We start from the raw sequence: 27,532 nt of genomic DNA on the forward strand, positions 1-27,532 counted from the left end.
TTTTATCATGTCCTCAGGGGCCATCTTGATCTGATTATATCCGGAAAACCCATCCATAAAGGATAGCAAAGCATGACCAGCTGTACTATCCACCAGGAGATCGATGCTCGGCAAAGGAAAGTCATCCTTGGGACTCGCCTTGTTCAAATCTCTGAAATCCACGCACATTCTGACTTTTCCGTCCTTCTTGGGCACCGGTACTATGTTAGCCAGCCATTCCGGATACTCAACCACTTGAATGAAGCCCGCATCTAACAGCTTCTTGACTTCATCATGGACTTTCAATTCCCATTCTGGTTTTAGTTTTCGAAGTTTTTGCTTTTTCGGCTTGGCACCTGGGATTAGGGGAAGACGATGCTGGACTATGTCTTCGCTTAATCCTGGCATGTCATCATAGGACCAAGCAAAAACTTCTTCGTATTCTTTAAGCAAAGTGATTAATTCTTCACGCTCCTCCGGGGATAACGTTTTGCCAATCCGTATTTCCCGGATTAAGGTTTCATCACCTATGTTGACGATTTCAATTTCTTCTTCAAGTGGTTTAGCCCGACGCTGCTCCTCCTGAGTAATCATGTGTTTGATCTCAGGGGGAGTTTCGTCGACATCCTCGTAAGAGGGGGAGTCTTGATCATTGTTATTAGTTTTATCAATTTGAGAAGCAGAAACAGAGACAGGAAGATACTGAAACGAGTCCTTTATTTCATTCATAGAATCAAAGTTTACATCATTGATCAACTGGCCCACAGCAGGCTTTACAGTATGCTCAAAAAGAAAGTTTGCATCGTCAACTGAAATGCTGACACTTGACTCAACTGGACCATGTATGGACTTTGTAGTATATTCCATAACAGACTCATCTTCATAGACAACATCTATACCGGAGGACTCGCCACCCACACCAGGAATGTCTAAGCTTTCTAAGGTACCTGCATCCAAAGAATTGTTAGAAATAGCAGACTTTATATTTGACTCGGAAACAGACACATACTCAGAAACTTGAGACTCTTTTGGAGGAACATGACCACACTGAAGAACTAATTGAGGAATGACCTGAGAAGTCCAGTTATCAAGGGGTACCTCAGCTGGGGTAATTCGGCCCTTCGGATTCAGGAAGCGTGCATCTTTTCCGATCATAGCAATGACCGGTGCCTCAACCTCGAAGAGGGAGTCCAGAAGCTGCGACTCTAAGTTCTTAGCCCAATCAGATTCCTGCTTTTCGACGGCTACAATCTGTCCATGGAAGTATTCATCTGGCAATTCATCAGTGGAGAAGATTTCAAAACCTGGTAACTCTTTTCCAGACTCATCAAACCACGGCTCGGGAAAACCATAGAACGGGCGATCGGCTCCTTCTTTCCTGTACTTACCATTCATCAACAGACTGAACGGCCCCATAGGCAGCTCTAGGCCCCGACGACGCAGCTCTGCCCACTTCAGCATGTACTGCTTTCTCTCCTTGATCTCTTTCTGGGTGGGTTCATATCCTAACCCGAACAAATTGTTTGCGACCTTCAGCTCCGGCCACTCAGTTAAACCTTGCAGGCTTCTCCCCAGACCAGTTCCAGGAATATACCCATACTTGCGCATTATTCGGGCTACCTGCGCATTTGTACTGGACATAAACAAAATTTCCTCATTCATGGCTTCTTCCATAGTAATGGTTGAAACTTCGAGTGAAAACCCAGTCAGACTGACATCTATGGTGCTTGAACCGATCTGCTCTTGGGAAATCTGCCCAACCTCTGGTTCTGGATCCCCTCTAACAGTGATAATTCTGTTATTCTTGATGAACTTGAGCTTCTGATGGACAGTGGAAGGAACTACTCCGACTTTGTGAAGCCAAGGTCGGCCGAGAAGGAGAAAGAAAGAGGTCTTGATATCTAGAACTTGGAATTCTACGTCAAACACTTCACCTCCGATCTCAATTTCGGTGACCAAGGTGCCGATGACGTCTCTCCTAGTCCCATCATAAGCTAGTATCCCCTGCTCCGACGGAATATAGTCATTCGGCCCAAACCCCAAGGCAGTAGCGGTGCTCAAAGGACACACATTCAGAGCTGACCCGTTGTCGACCAAAACCTCTGGCACTTTCTTCTTATTGCACACGACGGTAATTCTGAGAGATTTTGTGTGATTCTTACCCTCCGGGGTCAAATCTTCATCCGAGAAGGACACGGTCATAGCTGATCTGGCCATAGATACGAGCCCAACCAGCTCATCAGGGGTTATATTCACAGACACCTGTGCTGTATTCAGTTCGCGAAGCATAACCTGACGATGTTTAGGTGATGACATCAACAAACCCCAGATAGAAACATTGGCTTGGGTCTTCCTAAGCTGCTTCAACAGAATGTCCTCATCTTCCTCAGGACTCAGTCTCTGATTCTGGTTTTCAACTGCTCTGGCGATCTCAGCAGGATTCTCTGCTCTCAACTCAGGAGGCTTAAAGAAACGTCCACCGCGGGTAACATGGCGAACCTCATCACACTGATCGTTCAACAGCAGCAAGTCCTCATCTTCAAGCTTAAGGACATATGGGACTTCGCTTTTCTCCTCCTCCCCCTCGAATCTGAGGACATAAGGACATCCAGAGGATTCCCCAACTTCGTGCGCAGAGGATAAGACATAAGGCTCTTCGCGCTTTAATTCTTCATCATCGGATTCCCATCTCAAGATATATGGCTCATCAGAGATGACTGCGCATATACGAGAATGGTCCAGGACAACCTCTTCAGTAAGAATGGCATAGACATTTGGAGGAGGCATAGTATGCGTCGGCAATGGATTCCTGGTGACATTGGGAAGAGCTTCCACCACAATTTCTTTTGCCTCGATCTTATCCTGGATCCTATGCCTTAGTGCCAAACATCTGTCAGTCAAATGCCCAACACTCTGGTGATATTCGCAGTACTGATCTTTTCTCCAGTATTTCGGGAGAGGATTGGGAACTTCCCGGGGTTCTAGTAGAGTGATCTTCTTGTCTCTCAACAGCTTTTTGAGAGCTACAGACAGGGAATAAGGTAAAGGAGTGAACTGTCTGGGCTCATTTCTTTCCGGACGAACTCCTCCGGGACCTTCTCTCCTAACTGGACGAGCAGTATTCACGTTGTTAACTTCCTTCGGAGGCGCCATAGGCCTTTTTCCCTCTCTGACATCTGAAGTGGAGGCCCTAGTTCTCAGGCCGCCCTTAGCCAATATGTCTTCGATCCTAGTCCCGGTCTTAATCAGGTGATCGAAGTCATTGAAGTATTGGATTGACATATGGGGAAAGTAAAAGGGGGAAAGGTTCTTGACGGCAATCTTGATAAGATCGTCATCCGGTAACTTGTGGGTCATTTGTGCTGCCTTTCTCCTCCATCGCCGAATGAAGGAAGTAAAGGTCTCATTGGGTCCCTGCTTCAGCGATTTCAGGTCCCTTTTTGTCACATCAATCCCCTCTTCCATGGAGAATTGCTGGACGAATTTGTTGGCTACACCTTCAAGGGTCCTGCTTTCTTCTGGTTTCAGATGCAAAAACCACTTCTTCGCTGTCCCAGTCAAAGTTCTAGGGAACACTAAAGCAATCTGTTCTGGGGATAAACCGTGTTGCTGCAACAAAGGAATGACTGACTTGAGATGGCTACGAGGGCACCCCATTCCGTCGTATTTGTCAAAGTCTGGCATTTTGAACTTGGGCGGAAGTACGACCCCTGGAGCTATCATGAACTCAGACATATCCAAATTTTTGGGACCTTGGCACTTCATGGTTTCCATATCCCGAGTCAGCTTCTCAATTTGGTCAGCCAATTCCTGTGCTTTATCAGGATTTCCCAGGTTAGGAAGACAGTTCTCTGCTGCGTACTGGCCCTCATCAAAGTCTTCGATTTCAGGCAATACAGCTGGCCTGGGAGAAACAAGAGGAACAGAAGGTATAACTGAAGGCTGCTGATTGGCCGGGTCTTTAGAGGTAGAAAGACGATCATTTTTCAGGAGGGCTATATCATCCTTCATGGCACTCAGCTGAAGAAGAATAGCCTTCATCATCTCATTCGTATCAGGACTGTTGTTACCGGTCCCTTCCATTGATTCAGATGCAAGTGAAATGGGTGAAAGAATTTCTGGACGACCAAGGAGAAGCGGCGCAGGAGAAGTAAAGGATTCTGGGGAAAGAGAAAGTCTATTCAGCCTGGAATCTGAAGACTGACGGGACCAGGCCGATTTTGAATTGGCTTTCTTAGGAGCGATGATGTCCTGCTAAGACTCCAGAATGGAAGTTAATAAGTTAGATTGCACATTTGATAATTGAGATGGAACACTTCACGTAAATTCAAGACGAGAAAAATAGAAAAGAACACATTTTCATTGATCACAAATCAAACTGTAGTTACGATTGATAAAACATGTCACTTTTAATTACAAGTAGATGGAACAAAATGAGTATAATGAAACTTGAAATTAAAATGACAATTGTATGAAAATGGTCTTCAATGCTCCATGATCCGAGCTCTCTTTCCCGCAGGCTCTTCTGGTAACTCCTTTCGATGGACTTTAGATGATAGAGCAAATCTCCTAGCGGTAACCTTGTTTCCCCAAGCAGTTACAATAGACTTTATGAGATCGGGAGTAAGCTTTTCGCAAGGAGGAGGGGTTACAAATCCGGGAGGACATGGACTTCCCGTGATCTGGTAAAGCAGACGAGTGGGAGCATAAAAGGTTGACTTTTCCAAACCCATAAGATACACAAATGGGTGTGGGCAGGTGCTAGTGATAACATGTAAGCATGAATGACTCACCCAGTGAAATTGATCCTTCTCCACGTGTTGCAACCAATTACGCCACTCATCAATGGATTGGGGTTTATTGGCCATTGGTTGCCACGAAAGATGATCCTTGAGGGTGTACTGAAGGGAACTCTGTGGCCGAAGGATGGTGAGTTTTTCACAGAGCCATAAATAAAGTAACTTGACGCACCCATGGAAATTATCCTTCACCTCTTGCCGGGCGATAAGATCCAGCCCAGAGAAGGTTTCTGCTAGCATGAGTGGGACAGGATTCCTTCCTTCACTAATTTGATCGACCACACTCAGTAAGGTCACAGGGGCAATACTGGAGTCTTCACGGACAACGTGACGTGCAAGGACACCAAAGATTAAGGCACTGCGTCTACAATTTTGAAAACGGGTATCAATAGGGTCAACGTTTTTAGAAAAACGCTCAATGAGGTCATCGAATTGCACGTACGTGTCTTTGAAATAGGGCATAGCATCAACAGTTTGGTTCTCGAAAAGCTTACAGAAAAGGGAACGAGGAGACGCTACACTCGAAGGTTGGATCCAGAGTCCCTCAGGTGGGAGTTCTAATAAGGCGCACCAATCCTCGAATATAGGACAGATTTCAAAGGGACCAAATTGAAAAACATGAAGAATAGGATCCCAGAGTCTTGCAGCTGCTTGAAGAAATTGCCAATTCACACCGGATGCGCTCAAATTATTAAACGTGCTGATGAACCTGTCGGCCGTACTCCACTGTGCACGCTCGCGCGGGAGAGCTCGAATTGACTCACTTATCCAAACCCTCATCACTTTGTTCGACATGATTTAACCTAATCACAGATAGGATAAGATCAGAAGAGAGTGAAGATAACCCTGAATAACGAAATAATAGGGATAATTTTGACCGATCATATGGGAAGGATACAACTGGTGACAATGATTTTGTTCATCAATAATCATAGACTTTCGAATAGATCAGAAAGGTAGACCACGGCCACAAAATGACAGAAGTAGGTCATAGACTGGATCTCAAATCTGATGATGGACATTGACAACTGTATGATCAAGAGGATCGATAATGATAGATCATGGTCATAGAGACAGCGGACAAGCCATCAACCATATCTAAGACAGAGCATGCAAGTAGCGAAAATCTAACCCAATGAGTAATATCCACACACAACACGGATCTATGACACATGAATAGACCATGGCTATGAGAGTGACGAGTATAGACCACTAACCAGGTGACTCTGAAAGAATGTACATATGATTGATTGAACCAGGAATCCCTCACTGGAAAAGAGGGTTCTGATCTAACCAATCGACAAAACGGGACATACCAAAGAGATTTGTACAATCTGAAGACAAAACGACAGATATAGTCTCAACAAAGGTAAAAGAAATACTATCGACTGCATCGAAGGAGTGCAATAGGATGGATCAGACCTGGAACACCTATTGTAAAAAGGTGGCCTGATCTGAACGACCGACTCGACACATAGGGTATGCACAAGAAGATGGCAAAACTGTACATCGACTCAGCGAATAATACATGTACAAAGGAACAAGACCACCGTACACTCAGGAGACAAAACATAGACCATGATCAGGACAAAGACCAGGGAAAATGATTAACCATTTTGAAGACTGAGGAATGAAACTATGTAGCTGATAGTTAGACCAGAAAATTCTATTGATAGACAGACCCTGGTCTAACAGGTTAGCACAAAGACCGATCAGGAAAATAAGGAATCAAGGACTGGACCATGACCATGAAAGGCGGTGAACAAAACCGTCGGCCAGACCCAAACTGAAAGAAGGAATAGACTTTACCTGATGTAATGGATCAGAACAACTCAAACACATGAACCCAACACACCGGGGTGACCGTATGATAAGAGATCACAGGGTAAATCACGATCTAGCTGACAACCGAGCAAGAGTAAGGGTCATCGATCAGGTCTGAAGGAATGCACGACTGCGACAGATACAGAAACCTAATCTAGGAGACATGTCCTAATCTGAGAATAAATATAACACATACACGTACATATATACATACATATCCTAACCAGGGGCACCAGCCCTAACCTGATCTAGCGGAGCCCAGATAATCTTGACTCAAAAGTGCTTGTGAGTGTACTAGAAAACGCGCGGGTAACCACGGTGTGACTTACCCTTCTACACTACATGGGTAGGCTGACTTCTATCCTAGGCTCACATATGCTGGTCGCACATGTTCGTCCTATATGAGTACATATATATAGTGTCCTAGCAAGGGTTCCCTAATTTTGGTTCTAAAGGGAGCAACTAATATATACATACATAATATAATGAAATAAAAGTAGGGCCCAGGCATCTCTGCAGGGTACTATGCTTATGACCATACCCTTGATGTATAATGCCAGCACACCCAGCATTATACAAAGTATGTTCATTGCTCATCGGCTGCTGTAGAACACCAGCACACCCAGTGTCTACGGCTGCAGCTCCGGCGCATAGCTCGGAAATAGATACAACGGTTCCCAACTGGTACGCGTCACATCTATTCCCTGAGGCCAATAATGAAAATAATGAAAGAAATAAAGAATATGACAATGTATGATGTGCAGTGTGTGAATCCCTTGTTTTAGTTACGCACCTACTTGGTGCCCCTGGATTTCTAACGATAAAGTTCCCATTTAACTTGGTTTTGACCCAAATTTCCTCAAAATTAATTAAAAATGGCATTTTTACAGAGTTAGGCAATGTTTCAAAGATTCCCCAGCAGAGTCGCCAGCCTGTGGACCCCGATCCGGGACGGGCGTGGAGGGACGTGCCCCCGCGCGAGTCTCTAGATCGTCCACGTGAAGGAGAGCCCCACCAAGGAACTCTCGAAAGAGTGCCCCTCACAGCATGAGCGGCGATGTAAAGTGAGATACCTCTCGATTCGGGGACTAGCCCGGATTCGAGACGCACCTTAAGCAAAGAAAGAGTCGCCATCCAAGGAAGTGGGCCCTGGATCCCATGCTGTGCTCTGTTGCAACAGATAACCAGAGATATAAAATAGGGTTCGTGCCTGATGACGAATGGGGAAGGGATTAGGCGCCCCCAATTCGCCCAAGTGCTAGCACCTGGTCTCTTATGCCATTTATTATTAATTTTGAAGAGTTTTGGGAGAAAATCATGCGAAATGGGAACGAATATCCCCGAGATAACGTCTAGCTAATCATGCACGTCTCGGAGATGAATAAGAAACACACATAAAAGAAGTGAAAGAAGTGTCACCTAAAATATCTAGGTTATGAGTGACATGCCTGATTGGTGTCTAAGTTCTGGTGGGCAAACACATGCATGCTACAGCTAAAGGTATAGGATCTGTACATAAAAATAAGAAAACACAGCAAAACACACAACACAACACGACTCGACACATGACCCGACACGACAAGCCCTAGACTCTAATGCAATACTTGACTCGGACCAGGATGGCCATCCATCCTAGCTGCACTACGTATCCCGGCCTCGGGAAGAATCAGAGCCAACGTAGTTCGGTGCCCTATTCTAAACTACGATGCCTAAAACTCTAGGACCGCTATCCTAGACTCGATCCACTAGACTCGACTGATGTTTAAAGCTTTTTGTGCGATTGCTTAAATTCAAGTGGATTGTAATTTTTAGGACTCTATATGCCCTAACTAATGCAAGTTGATTAGCCTTAAGCTAATGCAGGTGAGCCCTATATCCTATGTGTATCTAGGCTGTGCATTCTAAGGAAAACCATGGGTTGACTATATGCTTCCTAGTCTAGCCATCGGTTCGACTAAATGTCTAACCGATCGACTTGAGGCCTCCTAACTCTAGGGACACTCACACGACAGGACACACCATATCAATACAAATCAGGACCGACTCCTAACTCTAAAACACCCTAAATATCTAGGACAAACTCCTAACTCTAGGGGAAGATCTTTTTTGAAAAGGTTTTGAAGTTTTTTTGTATTTTTTTGGAATATTTTGAAGTTTTTTGTATTTTTGGAAATATTTGAAATGTTTATTTTTTAAAGGTTTGGAGATTTTTGTATTTTTCTGGAGTTTTGAAAATGTTTATTTTTAAAGGTTTGAAAGCTTATGGAAGTTTTGAAGTTTTTTGTATTTTTGGGAATATTTGAAATGTTTATTTTTAAAGGTTTGAAGATTTTTGTATTTTTCTGGATTTTTGAAAATGTTTATTTTTAAAGGTTTGAAAGCTTATGGAAGTTTTGAAGTTTTTTGTATTTTTGGGAATATTTGAAATGTTTATTTTTAAAGGTTTGGCTGGACCTGGGATGTGAACCCCAAGCTGCACTACGTACCCTGTTGAAAGGGATCAAGCCAACGTAGTTCGGAAAAGATGGTGAGAAATATTTGTAAAAAAATGGTGTAAAAAGGGGGGTGAAAGGGTGATGAAAAAAAAAGGTGACTGAACTCAGGGTGCCAGCAGCACGCCTGAGCTGCCTACGTACCCCTCAGCTAGGGATCAAGCCATCCGTAGTTCGGAACAGATTTTCCTAACTACACTCTAATGACTCGAGATTTTTGAGATTTTTGATTTTTCAGATGTTTTTGATTTTTTCGACACAAGAGGACAGAATCCTATCATCACAAGGGGAGGACAGACTCCTGATATCCCGCAAAGGTTGGACAGCATCCTATGCTTTGCGGGGGGAATGAACAGAATCACGACTCTGCAAGGGTTGGACAGCATCCTATACCTTGCAGGAGTGGATAGAAAAAAACGCACGACTTGATGAGAGGGTGACAGAATCCTAACCCCTATGATGATAGGACAGACCACTGAAAGACTGAAGGACTGACTCCTATGCTGAAGACTGACTCTGAAAGATTGAAGGACGAAATCCTAAATTTTATGAAGGGATAGGACATAATCCTAAACTCTACAGGGGTAGGACAGACACCTAAACCCTAGGATGGTAGGACTGACTCCTAAACTCTCTAGGACTGACTCTAAAGAGGAAGAAATCCCTTAACCTGCGAAGACTCTAAGGCAGGAAGGGAGGGGGTTGGCTCAAGAAGCATTCCGTCATAGCCTGGACCCGCCGAGGAAACCTCTGAAATCGATGGACAACCTCTTGAAAATCTATAAGAACTATGTCAATAGTCACTATGCAAGATTACTATACAAGATTACTATTCATAAGTACTATTCAAAACTACTATTCACAGTAGGACCTACCAAGTACTATTCATACATCAGCGGGCCCCACACCAGCGGGTCCCACATCAGTAGACTCCACATCAGCGGGTCCCACATCAGCGGGTCCCACATCAGTAGGCTCCACATCAGCGGGTCCCACATCAGCGGGTCCCACACAAGCGGGCCCCACACCAGCGGATCCCACACCAGCGGGAACCATCAATAATTGGAAACGAAATAATAATTAAATATTCCACCGACGAAAATAATACTTAAATAATATTATTCATCGCGACCGACAAAAATAATAAAATAATAATATTAATCACCGACAAAATAATAATTTAATAATATTAATCGACAAAATAATGATTTAATAATATTACTCATTCTAGTACTGTTCACACAACCTTTACTATGCACAAAAATAAATATTTCATCCTATTACTATTCAAACAGTTACTATTCTCGACAATTTAATATTAATAATCAACTTCAATAAAATAAAATAAAATAAAATAAAATAAAAAAGCTGGTTTGGTGCCATTATTAAAACTGGGTAGTCTCGCTATCAAAATTCAACCAAAGGATGCGAGATTACCAGTGTAATTGACGAGAGCTCAGCCAAGAATTTTCTGAAATTACCTCCTCATCGCTGTTCTCACTCTCTTTTGCTTCAACAAAATGATCCCTCCTTCCCAAAGAGAATGACCGAATCCTCCCCTCCTTTTCCCCCTTTTTCTTTTTAATTTCTTCACCCTGCTTATATCTCCTTCCCTCACAAATGGGGTAGATCGAAATTCCGATCCAATTTCGACAAAGACGACTGGGTCCCTCGGAGGATCGCCGGATTCCGGGAGAAATTTCACCGAAGGAGATGAGAAGGTGGGGTCTTCTCTAGGGTTTAAAGTGTCGGCTGTTGGGGAAGAGAAGGTGGCTGATGGCGGTGAATCTGGAGAGAGCTTGGTTTTTTAGAAAGTGAGATGGGAAAAAAGGGAAAATGGGTTTGATGGGAGGGTACGGTGGCTGAATGGGGGTGGGAACGGCAGAAGGTGGCGGTGGGTTGGATTTTTGGGTTTGGAAGTTTTTTTTTTTTTTTTTTTTTTTTTTAAGAGATAAGAAATGGTGGCGGCTGGTGGTGGAGGAGCGGCGAGGCGGGAAGAGAAGAAACGGGGAGGGTTGCGGTGGCGGCTGGGGTGGAGGCAAAGGGTGGGGGTTTGGTGGGTCTCGGTGGAAGAGGCTCGGTGGTTTTTTTTTTTTTCTTCTTGAAATGGGTTTTGGATTTGCAGGAAAAATGCCGAATGATAGAGGTGGTGGTGGTGGTGGGCGGTTTTAATGGAGCTTGGGGTAGATTTTCGAGATGATGATGGGTGGCTGGGGGTTCGATGGTGGTGGCGGCGGGGCGGTTTGCCGGAGAAGATGGAGGAGGAGGTGTTTTTTTCGAAAATGGGGTTTGGGTTTGGGAGTTGCTGAGGGAGGTGGTAGAGGTTTGGGGTGGAGATGGTGGCTGTGGATGGTGGTTCGGCTGTGGAGGAGGAGGAAGGTGGTAGAAAAGAATGGAGGAGGAAGAAGGGGTTGTAGGCTTGCCGGATTCCGGCAAGCTCGCCGGAGAAGAAGGTGGCGGCTGTGAAGTGATCGGCGGTGGGAGGAAGAACAGAAAAGAAAAAAATAAGAATAAAAATGGGGAGAATGAGGGAGATGGCTGAGGTGGGTTTTTGGGGAAAAAAAGGGTTTTGGGTTTAATGGGTTTGGGTGGTGCGGTGGAGGATGGTGGAGAGTGGCTGTGGAGGAAGGGAGATGGGGTTTGAATGGCAAATGAGGTCGTGGGGTTGTTGGCCGAGGAAGATGGTGGTCGGAAGTGATGGGGGTTGCCGGATTTTTGCCGGATTCCGGCTAGGATGGCCGGAGAAGACGGTGGTAGAGGCGATTGGCCGGCGGTCTCTCTCTCTCTCCCTCTCTCTCTCTCTCTCCTTCTGTTTTGGTGGCTCCCCTCTTCGGCTCCCCTGTTGGGAGAAAAGATGAAGAAGCTCCCTCCTCTTGCTCTCCCTGCTGCTGCTGCCCTCTTTTTTTTTCTTTTTTTCTTTTTCTTCCTTTTTTGTTTTTTTTTTGAGAAAATCCTCTCTTATAACTAGGGTTAGGGACCTAGCTCTAATCTTCACCCTCTATGTGGCATCTTGCTTCCCTTGGTTGTTCTCAACCCTTGATCCTCTCCCTTGCTCTAATTCTATCCTAGAAACCCTAAAAACATAGAGTGCCTAGTTGATCTAAGCCCTACACCTCATCTCTTTAATCCAATGGCCTAAGTATGTTGCTTGCAAAGGAAGTAATGCCCATCCTTATTAAATGCCCCCAAGATAAAGCGATTTTACCCTATTGCCATTATGCCCTACTTGCTTTTATTTCCATCAATGAGCACCCTCACTTGGTTGTTTTCAACCCCCTCTTTCGTAATAAAGAGAGATAACACCAATACTACCCTGCTTCGATAGCCGCGCTAACCTGTTCCAAATTTTTACACCGATTGACCAATGGGCCGACATGGGCGCACCCTCATTTTGCATCGAACGAGGGGAATGATATGAGCACAGCCAGTTTTGATGATGGCACACACTCGCCCGTCTTGTTCTCCATTTTCTCATTTTGGGGCCACCCCTCAGGAATTTCGAGATTAATTTCGGGACGTCTGGGGACCCGAAATTCGGGAATTCTATTGGATTTTCAATTTTGGGGACTTTAGGGCCTTGTCAAAATGGGGTGTCTACACTCATATAAACCTGTATGCTCACAGAAACATATAGGTGCAAAGATATATACTCATCCAATGGAATCATGATATCAAAGTGAGATTGCGAAAGATTGACCTATAACCCAAAGCATGCTCAATTTCTCTTATCTTGACCATATAGTAAGCCGCACGAGCATTATCATTATATATTTAAAATGAGCCATGATAACCCATTTAAATAGAAAGGACAAGTTAATTTGTGTTGAAATTTGCTAATGCCAATATTGCCGCCCCAGGGCACTGATATGGGCACTATCGTATTTTGATAAACACATCAAATTCGTCATGTCCTTTACCATTAACAGTCATCAGAAATCATAAAAAAATAAAATAAAAATCTCAACCTACATACATGAGGAAGACCAGCTATCGATTGGGAGATGACAGAAGAAGATACTTATTTAACTAATAGCAATGGAGGATACTTATCTGGGTGAAATATACGATCCAATTTTCACAACAATTAAGCAAAGATATGAACAAGAAGAACCCAAAACTGATAACTAGCAAGAAAGTCTGTGGGCTGAATTTCACAGCTTACTAATACCAAATGAGTCATGAATATGAAGAATATAGATCAAAGAATTTGACCCACATTCAAATCTCAATGCAGAAAAAGCTTCAAATATGAGAAATCTAGCCGAGGAGTTTGATTCAGATCCAGCTCTCTATGTCAAAATGAGCAACAAAATATGAAAAATCTAGACTACATGCCCTGATCTAGATCCAAATCAAAGAACCCAATGGTCTGTAAATGAAAATATTAAAGAGAAAATACCTCGAGCAAAGTTATTGGGCTACTTGAACATTATCCAAATTACCAAGAGTATTATCCTTCAGGAGTTATCTGAGCAATTTAAAGACATTGAACTTGATTTGCTGCCATAGTATGTTGGCAGCCACTATATAATTTCAATGTATGAAATCAAAACCAATTCCTAACACAGACCATTGCTCAATCCATTTGTAATCATAGATCATCAAGTTTAAAATCATAATAACTCCTAGGAACTAAGTAAAAATCCAATCCACATTATACCATAAGAAACAAATTCCTTCCAGGCAAACAAATGGGACAGACCTTATAATGTAAGCCATGGAAGAAAATGAAATTGGAACAGAATTACTGAATGGACAAAGAATCAAAGTTATAAGATGAGAAAAGAAAGAAGAAAAAAAAAAACCTTAAATGGTGAGGGCCGAACCTGAGTTGTCGGTGAAGATCCACAAGGAAAAATTAACCAAAGCAGAAATCTAAAATGTTGCCCCAAATGTCCAGCCAAGAAGGGTGAGGATTGGATTCGGGAGATGGTCAGAGAGATCACGGCCGGATCGAATGGATGCCGTCGGAGATACAAGTAATGGCGATTTAACAGGGCGGCTCGCCGTAATTCATGGAAGAAGCCTTCAGATGGGGTTTATAGAGGGTAAGTAGAGGGGTTTTCCAAGATGGGTTTTGATGGCTGTGAAGATGGTATTGGGATGGCGGTGGGTGAAGAGGGTTTCGGATTTGCAGAGATTGGTTGAGATGGTCGGATTTGATGGGTTTCGGTCGGAGAAGATGGTCTTGCCGGATTCCGGTACGGTTTGGCCGGAGATGGAGATAGGCTTAGAGGTAAAGGGAAAATGGGTATGGATTTGAAAGAGGGGTTCAATGGAGGAGCAATGGGGGTGGGTTTAATGGGGTTGTGAAGATGGAGGTGGTCGGAGATGGGGGTTTTACTGGGGAAATGGGAATGAGAAGCGGTTGAGAATGGAGGTGGCCGGCCGGAGTTGCAGAGATGGGTTTGATGGAATGGGCTTAAATCTGGGTGGAGTTGAAGATGGGGGTTGGAGATGATATGGATGGTCCAAGGAGCACATAAATGGAGGTGGATTTAATGGTGGTTGGCTCGGTTAGGGTAGATGGTGGACGTGGCTGGCCGGAGATGGTGGTAATGGGTCGGTGGTGAAGAAGAAGAAGAAGAAGAAGGAAAAGAGGGAGATGGCAGGGGATGGGGTTGTAAAAGAGGGAGATGGCAGGGGATGGGGTTGTAAATGAGAAGAGATGGGGCAAAGAGATGGTGGTTGAGATTGAAGATAGAAGACGGTGTCGAAGGTTGCGAAGGTGGACACGGGTCGGATGTCCGGCGGATTTGCCGGAGAAAATGGTGGATTGAAATGGGTTTTTAGCAGAAATAGGTGGAAGATGGCGATAGAAGAGAGTAGTGATGGTAGATGTGTGGCTAGATTGAGCAAAACGAAGTGGGCTTGGGGTAATGGGTTTTGCAGAGAAATGGGAATGGGGTGGTGGTGGTGGCTGGAGATGGTGGTGGTGGCTAGAGGTGGGTTTGGATATTAGGGGAAATGGGTATGGATGTGGTTGAGGTGGTGGGATAGAGGTGGAAGGTAGCAGAAAAGGGGAGATGGTTGTGGAGCTCGGGTTCCGGTGGCTTACCGGAGATGAGGAATGGCCGGAGAAGAGGGTGGTCGGAGGTGGGAAGAAAATCTCTCTGTATCTCTCTCTCTCTCTCTCTGCAAAATGTGTTTTTCTCCTTCTTTTTTTTGTAAAAAGCCTAACCGATTGGGTTTTGTAGTGATATATGGTAAATTCGACCCCCCCAAACCTTCCTTGGACAACCACCTCTAGTGCATTTTTATACTTTTCCTAACCTACAGGGGGGTGTCTCGGGTAAGACAAGCCCAAGCAAAAATAAGATATAATTGCCCCCCTCCTTTTCCATGGACAAACAACCCTAGTGTATTTATAATTACTTTTTCTACTAGCAGGGGGACCAAGTAGAAAACATGGGGGAAATAATCTTTGCAAAAAAATACCTTCTCTCCCTTTGATCTTAACCCTTCAAATCACCTTTTGATTCAAGGGTTAAGATCAAAGAAATCCTAACCACCTAGGAAGCTTCCTAAGATTCTCCCCTAACTAATTTTGTTACACACTAATCCGCATACCCCTTGTTTCGCCATGTACAACCTATTACGGAAAATTTGAACTGGTTTTCTAGATTCCTGCGCACCCATGTTTCTGGCTGAATCCCCATCCTTATTCCTACACTACACTACTCTACAAATGTCGTCCGTTTGCTAGGCAGACCACGACGGATTTTGATGAAATTTTATGGGGATTCTAGTGGGACCCTAAGCTAACCTGGGGCACAATTTGGGACCTTAGAACACTAGTTTATTAGGGCAATTATTTAAAACAAAACATGAAAGGGTTCGGTCAAAATGGGGTGTCTACATATAGTTGAGTATTTTGGTCATGTTCTGATAAAATCCTTGGTATTTTCCTATTTTACTGGTATTTTAAGACTTGCAAATGTTGGAAAATTTCAAATTTTTATACGATTTTTAATTATTAAGTATTTTAACTATCCACGTTGGCGTGTTTATGAAATACAAGTGTGGCAACCCAAGAGCGGGGGGGGGGGGGGAATTGGTCAATTTTAAATTTTTGCCTTAACTACAAGGGTTTGTGAGATTAATCTTAGATTATTCTAACCCTTGTTTAAATATGCTTGGTTGAAATTGAAGAATGACATAATATCAATTTTAAGCCATTTATATCTAACCCTTGTTCAATTAAACATAAACACAAGTAAGGTTAGAGATTACCAATCACCACATCCAAGAAGGGGGCAAGCAAGAGAAGAAGAGACACCAAGATTTATAGTGGTTCGGTCTATAAACAAGACCTACTCCACTCTTCCAAGTTTGGCTCCTTGGGTACTCCACTAATGTTGAGATTCTACACACCGAATCTCCAAGCGTTACAAACGTCTTCCCCTCCTCCGAGAGGACAAACCCTCTAGCTCCGGATTCTCCTTTCTTAACGGGCCGAATCAGAGACCCTCTTACAATCAAGCTTCTCATTCTAAGGCCGAAGAGAAAGCCCCTCTCCACAATGTTGATTCACCTTTCTTACAGGGCCGAATCAGAAGCCCTCAATACAATGAAGAACAAGGAAAAGGAAAAAATCTCTTAGCCTCTTAATAGGCATGATACAAAGATAATAGCTCACAAAACTCTCCAAAAGATTAAGCAAATAAAAGCCCTATGGAGATCTTCTTCAAGTATGGAAAATGTAAGTTCAAAGTTCTTGAAGAAAACCAATGGATTTGAAGGTTTAAGCTCAAATGAGGTTTTCAATAAGTCCAAAAGTCTTTTAATTCATGATAGAACAACATATTTATAGCCCACAATGATTCATGACCGTTTGGGGGTAGTTTGGGCAAGAAAAGATAAAAAACGGGTCAAAAAAGCAACTAGCTGTTATGCTCCAACGGCTAGTTTCTCCCGCTGTGGCGATCGACCGGGGTAGGGCGGCCGCCTGCGGGAGAGCTGCTGGAATTCTAAAAAATAGATTTTTTACTGCCCCGGTCGATCGGGGTTCCGAGGTCGACCGCGGCTGCAAAAACTAGTTTTTTACCGCGATCTTGTAAAATTCATATCTCACTCGTTTCTCGTCAGATTTTAAAGTTCTTGTACTCTACGGACATGAGAAAAATGAGAGCTATCTGTTAAAAATATTTTGAAAAATATTAGAAATTGGTCTGAACCAATTAAAATGGAAATAAGCTGATGTCCACTCAAGTGCCAATTTTGTCATTATTCACTTTTCAACTTAACTTAGCACTTTAGATTTAAATTCTTAGGCAATGACATTTTGTTTTAAGAATGTTTAAGACCTTTGAAAATAATTTTTCATGAAATATAATTTGGTCTCAATGGTGGTTTTGAAAAAGGTATGAAAAACTCTTTGAAATACAAAACCACATGAAAAATATCTCCAGTACAATCTAGAAATGTAAACTACTTAGCACCTTGATTGTATTGGCTTCAAAGGTCTTCCTTAGGCTCTTGGGCTTGGAAGTGAACACTTAAATTGCTTAGGTCATGTGACTCTCTCTCTATTGGATAGATCTTCACTTTGAATGCATGAGTAGGTCACCAGTGCTTGTTCATCTTCAAGCTCCTCTTGGCATATGGTAGGTTTGCTTGTTGGATCATCAACTTGAGCTCATTGACTTGAACATCTTCCAAGGATAATGTCTCCAATGTGTATACAAGATCTTTGGTTTGTGTGTGTTGATCCGCAAGCTATGTGTTGTGTTGAGTTGTGTAATGACGATATGACATGTCAAGTTCCTATCTAAGGCACAACACTAAAAACAACACATTAGTCTATACAGACTAATCAATTTGGGTTTGCTAGCAACAAAACAAGAAACTAAAGGTGAATGATTGAACCCATGGGAACCCTTGGGCTTACATTCTCCCCATTTTTATGATAGCAAACCAAATTAAATAGGGAGGTAGGAGATATCAAAAGAATAGACAAATAAGCATTAAATGATATAACCATAGAGCATAGCTCGGCCTCACTATATGCACAAGTATAATATATGAATGTAAAACATGTGGTGCATATAGACTATAGACTACCTAATCAATTCAAAAAATTCTCCCCCTTTTGGCAGCAGCAAAAATGGAGGTTTCAACAGTGAAAGCTCAAACTAATATGCTCAGATGTGCAATAAGTACTCCCCTTATCTACTTGTCATGAATATGATGTGCTCAAAGTGAATAATGCATGATAAGAATGAAACATCATAGGTAAGCAAGATATCCACCCCGTTTTATTTTTTTGAGGTATGCAAGTATAGACAACTTAAGAACAACTAAAGGGTATTGAGCAATATAACCATTTTAAACACAATCCTATGAAGCATACGAACACAAAAGATTTGACAGTTAAGCACTCTCCCTAAATTTTATTATGCATGAACAAAGATCAATCAAGGCATGGCATAACAAGTAAAGTGATTGAGAAGATATGACATTTGAAGGTTTTATTGAGAAACTATCATGATTATAAGGTAATCAACTTGAATACACATGATAGAAATAGGGACAAGCAAAAATATAGAGATATGATTGTCATTTGCAAGATAGTTCTATGTTTGGTCCTATGTAGAGCTATGCAAGATGGGCACAGGAAAAAGGGTAACAACAAAGTAACCTTGTGGCCCATGAAATATGAATGATATAACATTTTGAGTTCTCATAATGCTTATCATAAAGGATTTAGCAAGAAGCATTGAGTACAAAGCATGCCAAGCAGATTTTTTATATATACAAGATTTGCAATATAAGCACAACTAATGAGGTAATGGACAATGTGAGCACATCACTATAGTCCATATAAACATGAAAGTAAGACAATTTGGCTCTCCCCCTAAGTATTTGTCATTGGCCTTGGGTAAAACCTATGAGGCAAGGCATGACAAAGCAAACTGGCTATAGATGTGATAGTGAGAGCATAGCCAATGGATCTTATCATGGTAAGTGATGTACTTAGCTTCAAAAGCACATGATAAGAGTGAAGACTCATAGGATATAGGATTTATCAGGTAAGATAAGATCATATGAATAAGATTTCAAGGATTTGCAGGATAAGACACAAAGATATAAACTTATCAATGGCAAATGTGATAACTCTCATGAGGCCATTTAAGATAAGTTTGAAGCTTAATAAAGATATACACTAAAGCTCAGGCTATGGGCTTTTGTCATAAATGAGAGATGATCTCAGAATGAAAGCATGAGACATGCCCTAACTACAACACAAATGGAGCAATAAGGCTCCAAATGAGTGTACTTATCATATGTAATGTAGTATACATATCAAACAACATATGATAAGACTAACAAGGACAAATATTACATATATAGCTCCCCCTTTGTTAGAGACTCATATAGAATATGAATCCAAAGAGCTGTCCAACACAAAGTCACCAAGGGTTTGAGAGGTGAATAATTGAAAAACAACCCTTGCTCTACAACTACATGTTTGCTAAGGACACTCAATTGATATCAAATGAGATGATGAGGTATCCTAGCAACACATGCTCCCCCTAACTATGTGCGTATAATACATATATAAATAACAAATCAAGGTACATATGTCTTATCATGGTGAAGATGCTGGCAAAAAGCCAAAGCAATTAGATGTATTAATTAAAGTGAAGGTACAGTCTCCCTCTTAACTAGTAAGAAGGCTAAAAGTACCAATTGAGTAGCTTTTAACTTTAAGGTTTAACATTTTACCATGTAGTTAATACCACACAAGGTGAATATTACTTATATATGAAGTGCTATAAATAAGCAAATAAACAACACACCAAGGAGAATGAATTCAACCATCTAAGCAAACAAACCTAGGGCAAGCAACTCTATTTCAGTGTGAGCACAACTAGATCTTTAAAGATTTCTTATAAAACCAAGCTAGTTGTTATCTTTTAGGGAATGTTCAATTTCATTTTCATGTTCATGTTCCCTATTTGCTTATTATATGTGTTTTGATTGATTAAGTTCAATTTAAATGATTGAGTGTGATTTTCAAAACACATTTCATTTCATTTCTTCTTCTTTAAAGCCAATTTTACATATTTCTCAATTTTGAGTAAACTTTTGGCTTTTTAGGTATAATCTCATGATTTTGAAGATGTTCACAATTTACAATGAACTCATGAAATACAAGTTTGAGTATATGATAGATATAACTCAAACTTATAGAGATCTAGCTTGTGAGTCTTTTACTATGTCATACATAGATCACATATAATAGGCAAATGTGTGAATATATCATTTTAAATCACATGCCTCTTATTAAGTGGATTTTTATAATCATAACTTTTAAAGATTCCACTTAAATTTTGAAGTTCACAAGCATTTGTATCTTTCAAGTTCAATAATTCTTGTGAACAAATCAAGGTCATATGGATGATATATATATATATATATATGTTATCAAACATCATGTACACTCCATAGAGACCATGTGTTCTAATGTGCACACTTAGAGGATTTTACCTAAATTTTTATTTTTCTAGTGCTCATAGGTTTGATGTGAAGAGATTAAGATAATCAAGGTTTCTTAGCACCTCACATCCTTAAATCAAATTTCATTTGTTTGTTTGATTTATTGTTCAACTTATACTCATTTCAAAACAAGTGAGTTGCATGTCATAAGTGAATGATCACAATGAAGTTTTTAGACATGATTAGTTCAATGATGGGTTCATATAGCTTTTATGGATTTCTCACATTGAACTAAATTTCAATTTTTCTTAAATGTTATAAGGTTTCAAGTTCCAAGAGAATTATATAAAAAACCAAGGACATTCAAGAGTGTCTCATGAAAAAAAACCACTTTGGGCTAATGAACCAACTTGTGAATTTTTAATGATATTAACAATAGTTTGTAGAAGTTCACTAAGTTTTGTATTTTGACCCAACCTTGTTTGTTTAAAGAAGTCTAAGGATTGATTTTTAATGATTTTGCTTAGACATCATATTTTAAAATGAATTTTCTTTCTATTTTCAATTTTCTTTTAATTTCTTCTATGTTTGCTAGAATGACATATCAATAACTCTAAACGAATGAAATATAGCACTAGCAAGACTTATTTATATTTAAGTTCATGTTTCAAGGTATTAGACTTAGGGACCTAGCATGAACTAAACTAAGCTATTCCTTTGGGTCAATGAAGGTGCTAAGTGCATGAACAAATTTTAAGTGAGACATCAAACAGTTAGACCAATATACACGGTCATACCAAAACAAGAGTGAGTAATCTATTGTGTACAATAACATGAGCTTTTAGATATTAATATAAAATATTATGTTATCAATGGTAAGAACTCTAATATATAGATACATATAGATCATGCAAGATTAGCTTGTGTGTATCTATAAAACATTTTTAAAAAGATTTGATCTTTTAAGCACAAACATCTAGACATATAATATTCAAGCATGTCTAGAATAGAATTTCAATGATTTATCATTTTGGCATAATATGTTTAGATACAAATGATGATAAATTAGTATTATGTATCTAACATTCATTTACTAGATACAAAATGAATACACACTAAGTATAATATATCTAGTAATCAATTTTCAGAAGAATTAGCATTTAAGCACAAACTCTAAGTCTACTAGAATCAATAGTAGATCAAATAGGGGATTTTGGAACCCAAACCATCTTGGGCCCACTCAAGTTTGTTCTATATAATGAATCATTTATAATCCATACAAACTTAGTATCTTTTACAAATCTAAGCCTACACCTAGATTTGTAATGTCCATTTCTACCACAATAATCACACGTTACAATTGAATAGGTAGATGAACATGATGAAACACAAGGGTGCTTACATGGATGTTTACCTTTTTCTTCTTGTAGCTTGTGGTTATTTAGGGCAAGTTCTTCATTTTTTATTTTCATCTAATTAATTTCTTCTTTTAGAACATTTAACTCATGAGATGAGTTTGCTTTATGTTCTTCTTCTTTTAGTTTCAATTCCTCTATTTCTTTTTCCAATTTCTTATTATTTTCAATTAACTCATTTTCTTCATCTAATAGATCTTGATAGTCTTTCTCCGATTCTAATAATTAATTTGAATAGATGTAAGAGAGTGTTTGAGTTTTTTATTTTTAGAAAGTTCAATATTTAAAGCATTATTCAATTCTTCACATTTAACAATAAGTTCTTTGATGTTTGGAGTTTCATTAGATATACTATCATTTGAATTCTCCAAAATAACAAGACATTTTGCATTAAAATTGTTTTCAAGTTTAGTCCATATTTCATTAACGTTTCAACAAGTAGAAATACTATCAAATAAATATGCTGGTAAAGCACAACATATGGCATTCATGGCTTTAGAGTTTAGAGCAAAATATTTTTTGTCATATTCATTAATTCTTTTAGATTTGCATAAGGTGAAACCATTTTCAATTATTTTTATTAAGTAATTATCTAGACCCTTTAGATAAGACCTCATTTGGATCGACCAAGATCCAAAGCCGGTTCCATCAAAGCTAGGAAGCCTAGATGCCATTAGGTTGCCAATGATCTTTTCTCTACTAATTTTTAAATTAAAAAGCCTTTTAAGAGCCTAGGCTTTGATACCAAATGAAATACAAGTGTGGCAACCCAAGAGGGGGGGTGAATTGGTCAATTTAAAAGTTTTTCCTTAAATACAAGGGTGTGTGAGATTAATCCTAGATTATTCTAACCCTTGTTCAAATATGCTTGGTTGAAAATGCATCAATTTTAAGCCATTTATATCTAACCCTTGTTCAATTAAACATAAACACAAGTAAGGTTAGAGATTACCAATCACCACATGTAAGAAGGGGGCAAGCAAGAGAAGAAGAGACACCAAGATTTATAGTGGTTCGGTCTATCAACAAGACCTACTCCACTCTTCCAAGTTTGGCTCCTTGGGTACTGCACTAATGTTGAGATTCTACACGCCGAATCTCCAAGCATTACAAACGTCTTTTCCGCCTCCGAGGGGATAAACCCTCTAGCTCCGGATTATCCTTTCTTAATGGGCCGAATCGGAGACGCTCTTACAATCAAGCTTCTCCTTTCAAGGCCGAAGTGAAAACCCCTCTCCACAATGTTGATTCACCTTTCTTACCGGGCCGAATTGGAGACCTCAATACAATAAAGAACAAGGAAAAGGAAAAACCCTCTTAGCCTCTTAATAGGCTTGATACAAAGATAATAACTCATAAAATTCTCCAAAAGATTAAGCAAATAAAAGCCCTATGGAGATCTTCTTCAAGTATGGAAAATGCAAATTCAAAGCTCTTGAAGAAAACCAATGGATTTAAAAGTTTAAGCTCAAATGAGGTTTTTAATAAGTCCAAAAGTCTTTTAATCTATGATAGAACAACATATTTATAGCTCACAATGATTCATGACCGTTTGGGGGTAGTTTGGGCAAGAAAAGACAAAAAACGGGTCAAAAACCCAACTAGCCGTTATGCCCCAACTGCTAGTTTCTCACGCCATGGCGGTCGACCGGGGTAGGGCGGTCGCCAGCGGGAGAGCTGCTGGAATTCTAAAAAATGGAATTTTTACTGCCCCGGTCGACCGGGGTTCTGAGGTCGACCGCGGCTGCAAAAAACAGTGTTTTGCTCGAGCTTGTAAAATTTATATCTCACTCATTTCTCGTCAGATTTTAAAGTTCTTGTGTCTACAGACATGAGAAAAATGAGCGCTATCTGTTAAAAATATTTTCAAAAATATTTGAAAATGTTTTGAACCAATTAAAGTGGAAATAAGTTGATGTCCACTATTCAAGTGCCAATTTTGATGTCATTCACTTTTCAACTTAACTTAGCACTTGAGATTTAAATCCTTGGGCTATGACATTTTGTTTTAAGAATGTTTAGGACCTTTGAAAATAGTTTTTCATGAAATATAATTTGGTCTCAATGGTGGTTTTGAAAAAGGTATGAAAAACTCTTTGAAATACAAAATCACATGAAAAAAATCTCCAATACAATCTAGAAATGTAAAACTACTCAGCACCTTGATCGTATTGGCTTCAAAGGTCTTCCTTGGGCTCTTGGGCTTGGAAGTGAATACTTGAATTGCTTAGGTCCATGTGACTCTCTCTCTCTCTCTTGAATGGATCTTCACTTTGAATGCATGAGTAGGTAACCAATGCTTGTTCATCTTCAAGCTCCTCTTGGCATATGCTAGGCTTGCTAGTTGGATCCTCAACTTGAGCTCATTGACTTGAACATCTTCCAAGGATGATGTCTCCCGTATGTGTACAAGCTCTTTGGTTTGTGTGTGTTGATCCGCAAGCTATGTGTTGTGTTGAGTTGTGTAATGGCGATATGACATGTCAAGTTTCTGTCTAAGGCACAACACTCAAAGACAACACATTAGTCTATAAAGACTAATCAATTTGGGTTTGCTAGCATCAAAACAAAAAGGTGAAGGTGAATGATTGAACCCATGGGAACCCTTGGGCTTACAGTTTGTCAAGGCTTCTCATTTTAACAAGGCGAGAAACAGATTGGTGAGATCTGGGAAACAACTCCGAGTCGCTCCACAGAATCCCATTTTTTTGGGGGTGTAAAACGCGTAAAAGTGTGAAAATTTAGAGACGGGCTTCAGATGGATCAGGTGTGCCAAACAAGATTCTAGGAGTTCTTATTTTTTGTCATTCTCCACCCCTAAAAAATAGGCGGAAGTCATTATCTAGATGGTTGCCGAACACACGTTATCCACATTAAATTTGTGTGACTTAGTTACAAATCTTATAAAAATACCTGAAAATTGGGAAAAAAATTGTGAGACCCTATAACACCCGTATCATCTTTGCTATTTATAAATATACTAACATTTTTGTAAATAACCAAAATGCCCTCCTCTAATTGAGTTTCACACCCTTGTAGGGCATTTTAGTTATCATTCCATCAATTTATAGTATTTTTCCCAATTTCATTGTTTTATTGTTACCGTAAGGATATTATATATTTTTTTAGAATTTTTCCCCTTTTGAATAAAGAGAAATGATACACCCCCTGGTGGATAAAATCATCCCCCCTGACGTTATTTGGTAAGTTTTAAAGGGAAAAAATGTTAGAGGGATGAATTTATCCTCAAGCAGTGAACCATTCTCACAGAAACCATTTAGTGGGGTGGCGGAGGATATCATTAACCAAAAACTATCACCGAAGAAGATTCGTATTTGTACGAAGCCTGTGATCTCAAGTCTCAACTGTTGAGAATATTATAAATACGGCCGTATAGTCCAGTATTTTCTCAAAAATTACATCCAAACTGTCCATTTCTAAAGCCAAGATTTTATATGGTATTAGCTCTTATAGTCCCTTATTTTTCAAAAGGTACTGTTGAAATCCGAGGGGTGACTCGGTTTGGCAACCTAGAGGGGGGGTGAATAGGATGTTTATAAAACTTTTACCTTTTAAAAACTTTTACTAATTTCACCCTAGTTTTATCCCTTGTTTAATTAAGTTTGAAATGGTTGAACTTAAAACAATAATACAAATTAATATAAGTTCAAAACCCTTTTTGATTAGCAAACTTAATTAGGTGATTTAATAGCCTAGTTAGCAAGGTTAAGATTATTTAATTAAAATCAAGATGCTAACTACTCACTCAATTCTAAATATGTAAAAATGCAAGCACAAATAAATAAGAGAGTGAGAGGGAGTGAGAGAAATACCAATCACACAAGTGACACAAAGATTTATAGTGGTTCGGCAAACGGCCTACTCCACTCTACTCAAGGTCGCACTTGAGGATTTCCACTATTGAAACCTCCACGACGCCCGGTTCCGAGGCTTTTACACTCTAAGGGAATTAAATGAGGATGCCCTTCCACCTTTACAATCACTCTCCTACTTCCCCGAGTTCTAAGCGCTCCACCCAAGGGAATTAACACCGGATGCCCTTCCACCTTTCTTGTCTCTCCTACACCGCCGAGATCTAAGTGCTTTCCGAAGAAGATAGATAGCTTTGCCTCTAAGTAGGCTACAATGCACAATGAAGCTCTCACAATGTTCTCTAAGAAATAAACAAGTTTAAGCCTAAACCAATCTCAAATGATTTTCACTAATCAAGGCACAATGAGTTTGGTTGAGAGAAATTAACCCAAAAATGATTGCAAGTGTGTTTCTAGGGTTTCTTAGAGTTGGACAATGTTCATCTTGATGTTTTGAAACCATACAACTTGTATATATAGGTTCCCAACTCAATATGACCGTTTGAAGGGCAAAGTGGTACTTTTAGGGTCAAAAAATCCACTAGCCGTTGTAGCCGCAACAGCTATAATTTTTTGTCCCTAACTGTTTTCTCGGAGCTCCGAGAGATTTCTTGGAGTTCCGAGCTCGGAGTTCCAAGAAAATTCTCGGAGCTCCGAGACTGGTTTTCCAGCAGGATGTTTCTAACTTGTAAAATTCATATCTCCCTCATTTCTCGTCGGATTTTGACGTTCTTATGCTCTACGGATATGAGAAAAATGAGAGCTATCTGTTAAAAATATTTTCAAAAATATTTAAAAATATTTGAAATAAGTTTTGATAGGATTTAGTTGCTGGTCCAGGTTGTTGCTTCGGAACTTTATTTTGTTCAATGTTGGGTTGAATGCCATATGGGTCCCAACATGTTGGTACACCACCATGGCCATTCACTTATCCATCTAAGTCCTTAAAGGGTGTGTTAGTCTCTTTGAAAAACATATTTTTAGGGGTTTTAAGATGTGCCTTGATCAAGAGATAACACAAGAGAGAAAGGTGATACATACTACCCTTTTGAACACTCTCTTGAATGAACTCTTGAGCCAATCTTCATTTGATCTTCAATGTGGTTCTTGGATTGCTTGTGGGATCTTCACTTGAGCTCCTTGCTTTAACATCTTCCAAGGATGATGCCACCAATGTGTTCAAGCTCCTTTGCATGTTGATCCTCAAGCATGTGTTGTGTTGCATTGTGTAATGGCGATATGACATGTCAAGCATGTCAAGTTCCTGTCTAAGACACAACACTCAAGGCAACTGATCAGTCCATAAATGACTAATCAATTTGTGTTTGTTAATCATCAAAACAAGGTGATTGAATGAACCCATGGGGAACCCTTGGGGAACCCTTGGGCTTACAATCTCCCCCTTTTTGATGATGACAAACCAAATTGATTAGATAGGTGGGAGGAACCTCTTATGAGGATTAGATGGACAATTTAATCATGACTACTCCCCCTCAACATATGCATGAGATATATTCAACAAGGTATAATACAAGAATGCATATGATAATGGATCTAATCAATTATACAAATTCTCTCCCTTTTGGCATAAGCAAAAAGGAAGAATTAAGCACTTAAGCACAATACATAAAGCATCAAGATATACAATGAGAATATGATGCTCCCCCTAGTTTCTTGTCATGATTTACCAATTAAATTAATGTATATAT

General features: G+C 40.2%; 2 protein-coding genes across 3 annotated transcripts in view; both read right to left on the bottom strand.

Moving 5' to 3' along the window:
* Positions 1-595: 595 nt before the first annotated feature.
* On the bottom strand, positions 596-2,228 carry LOC143851924 (uncharacterized). 2 transcript variants are annotated; one of them, XM_077361435.1, is made up of 2 exons: positions 1,078-2,228; positions 596-926 (listed from the first exon to the last, which is right to left on the bottom strand). In XM_077361435.1, the coding sequence occupies exons 1-2, from the start codon at positions 2,194-2,196 to the stop codon at positions 918-920; spliced, it is 1,128 nt and encodes a 375-aa protein (XP_077217550.1). In that variant the 5' UTR covers positions 2,197-2,228; the 3' UTR covers positions 596-917. The 2 variants fall into 2 exon arrangements, with proteins under 2 accessions (XP_077217550.1, XP_077217549.1); XM_077361434.1 differs by having other exon boundaries at positions 1,051-2,228.
* A 2,235-nt stretch (positions 2,229-4,463) lies between these two features.
* LOC143850223 (uncharacterized) overlaps positions 4,464-27,532 on the bottom strand; it is an 81,604-nt gene continuing 58,535 nt past the window's right edge. Inside the window, exon 2 of the mRNA XM_077359487.1 lies at positions 4,464-5,581. Coding sequence (XP_077215602.1) covers positions 4,464-5,573 — 1,110 coding nt within the window. The 5' untranslated portion in view covers positions 5,574-5,581. The remainder of the gene's footprint in view (positions 5,582-27,532) is intronic.

This window comes from Tasmannia lanceolata, unplaced genomic scaffold (genome assembly GCF_043159265.1).
Source record: "Tasmannia lanceolata isolate RefF3 unplaced genomic scaffold, GAP_Taslan_0.1 ptg000018l, whole genome shotgun sequence".
In the NCBI taxonomy this organism is placed as follows: Eukaryota; Viridiplantae; Streptophyta; class Magnoliopsida; order Canellales; family Winteraceae; genus Tasmannia; species Tasmannia lanceolata.

Bases quoted from the DNA above. Each gene is read 5' to 3' on its own strand.
- LOC143851924 (XM_077361434.1), bottom strand. From the start codon at position 2,196: ATGGCCAGATCAGCTATGACCGTGTCCTTCTCGGATGAAGATTTGACC.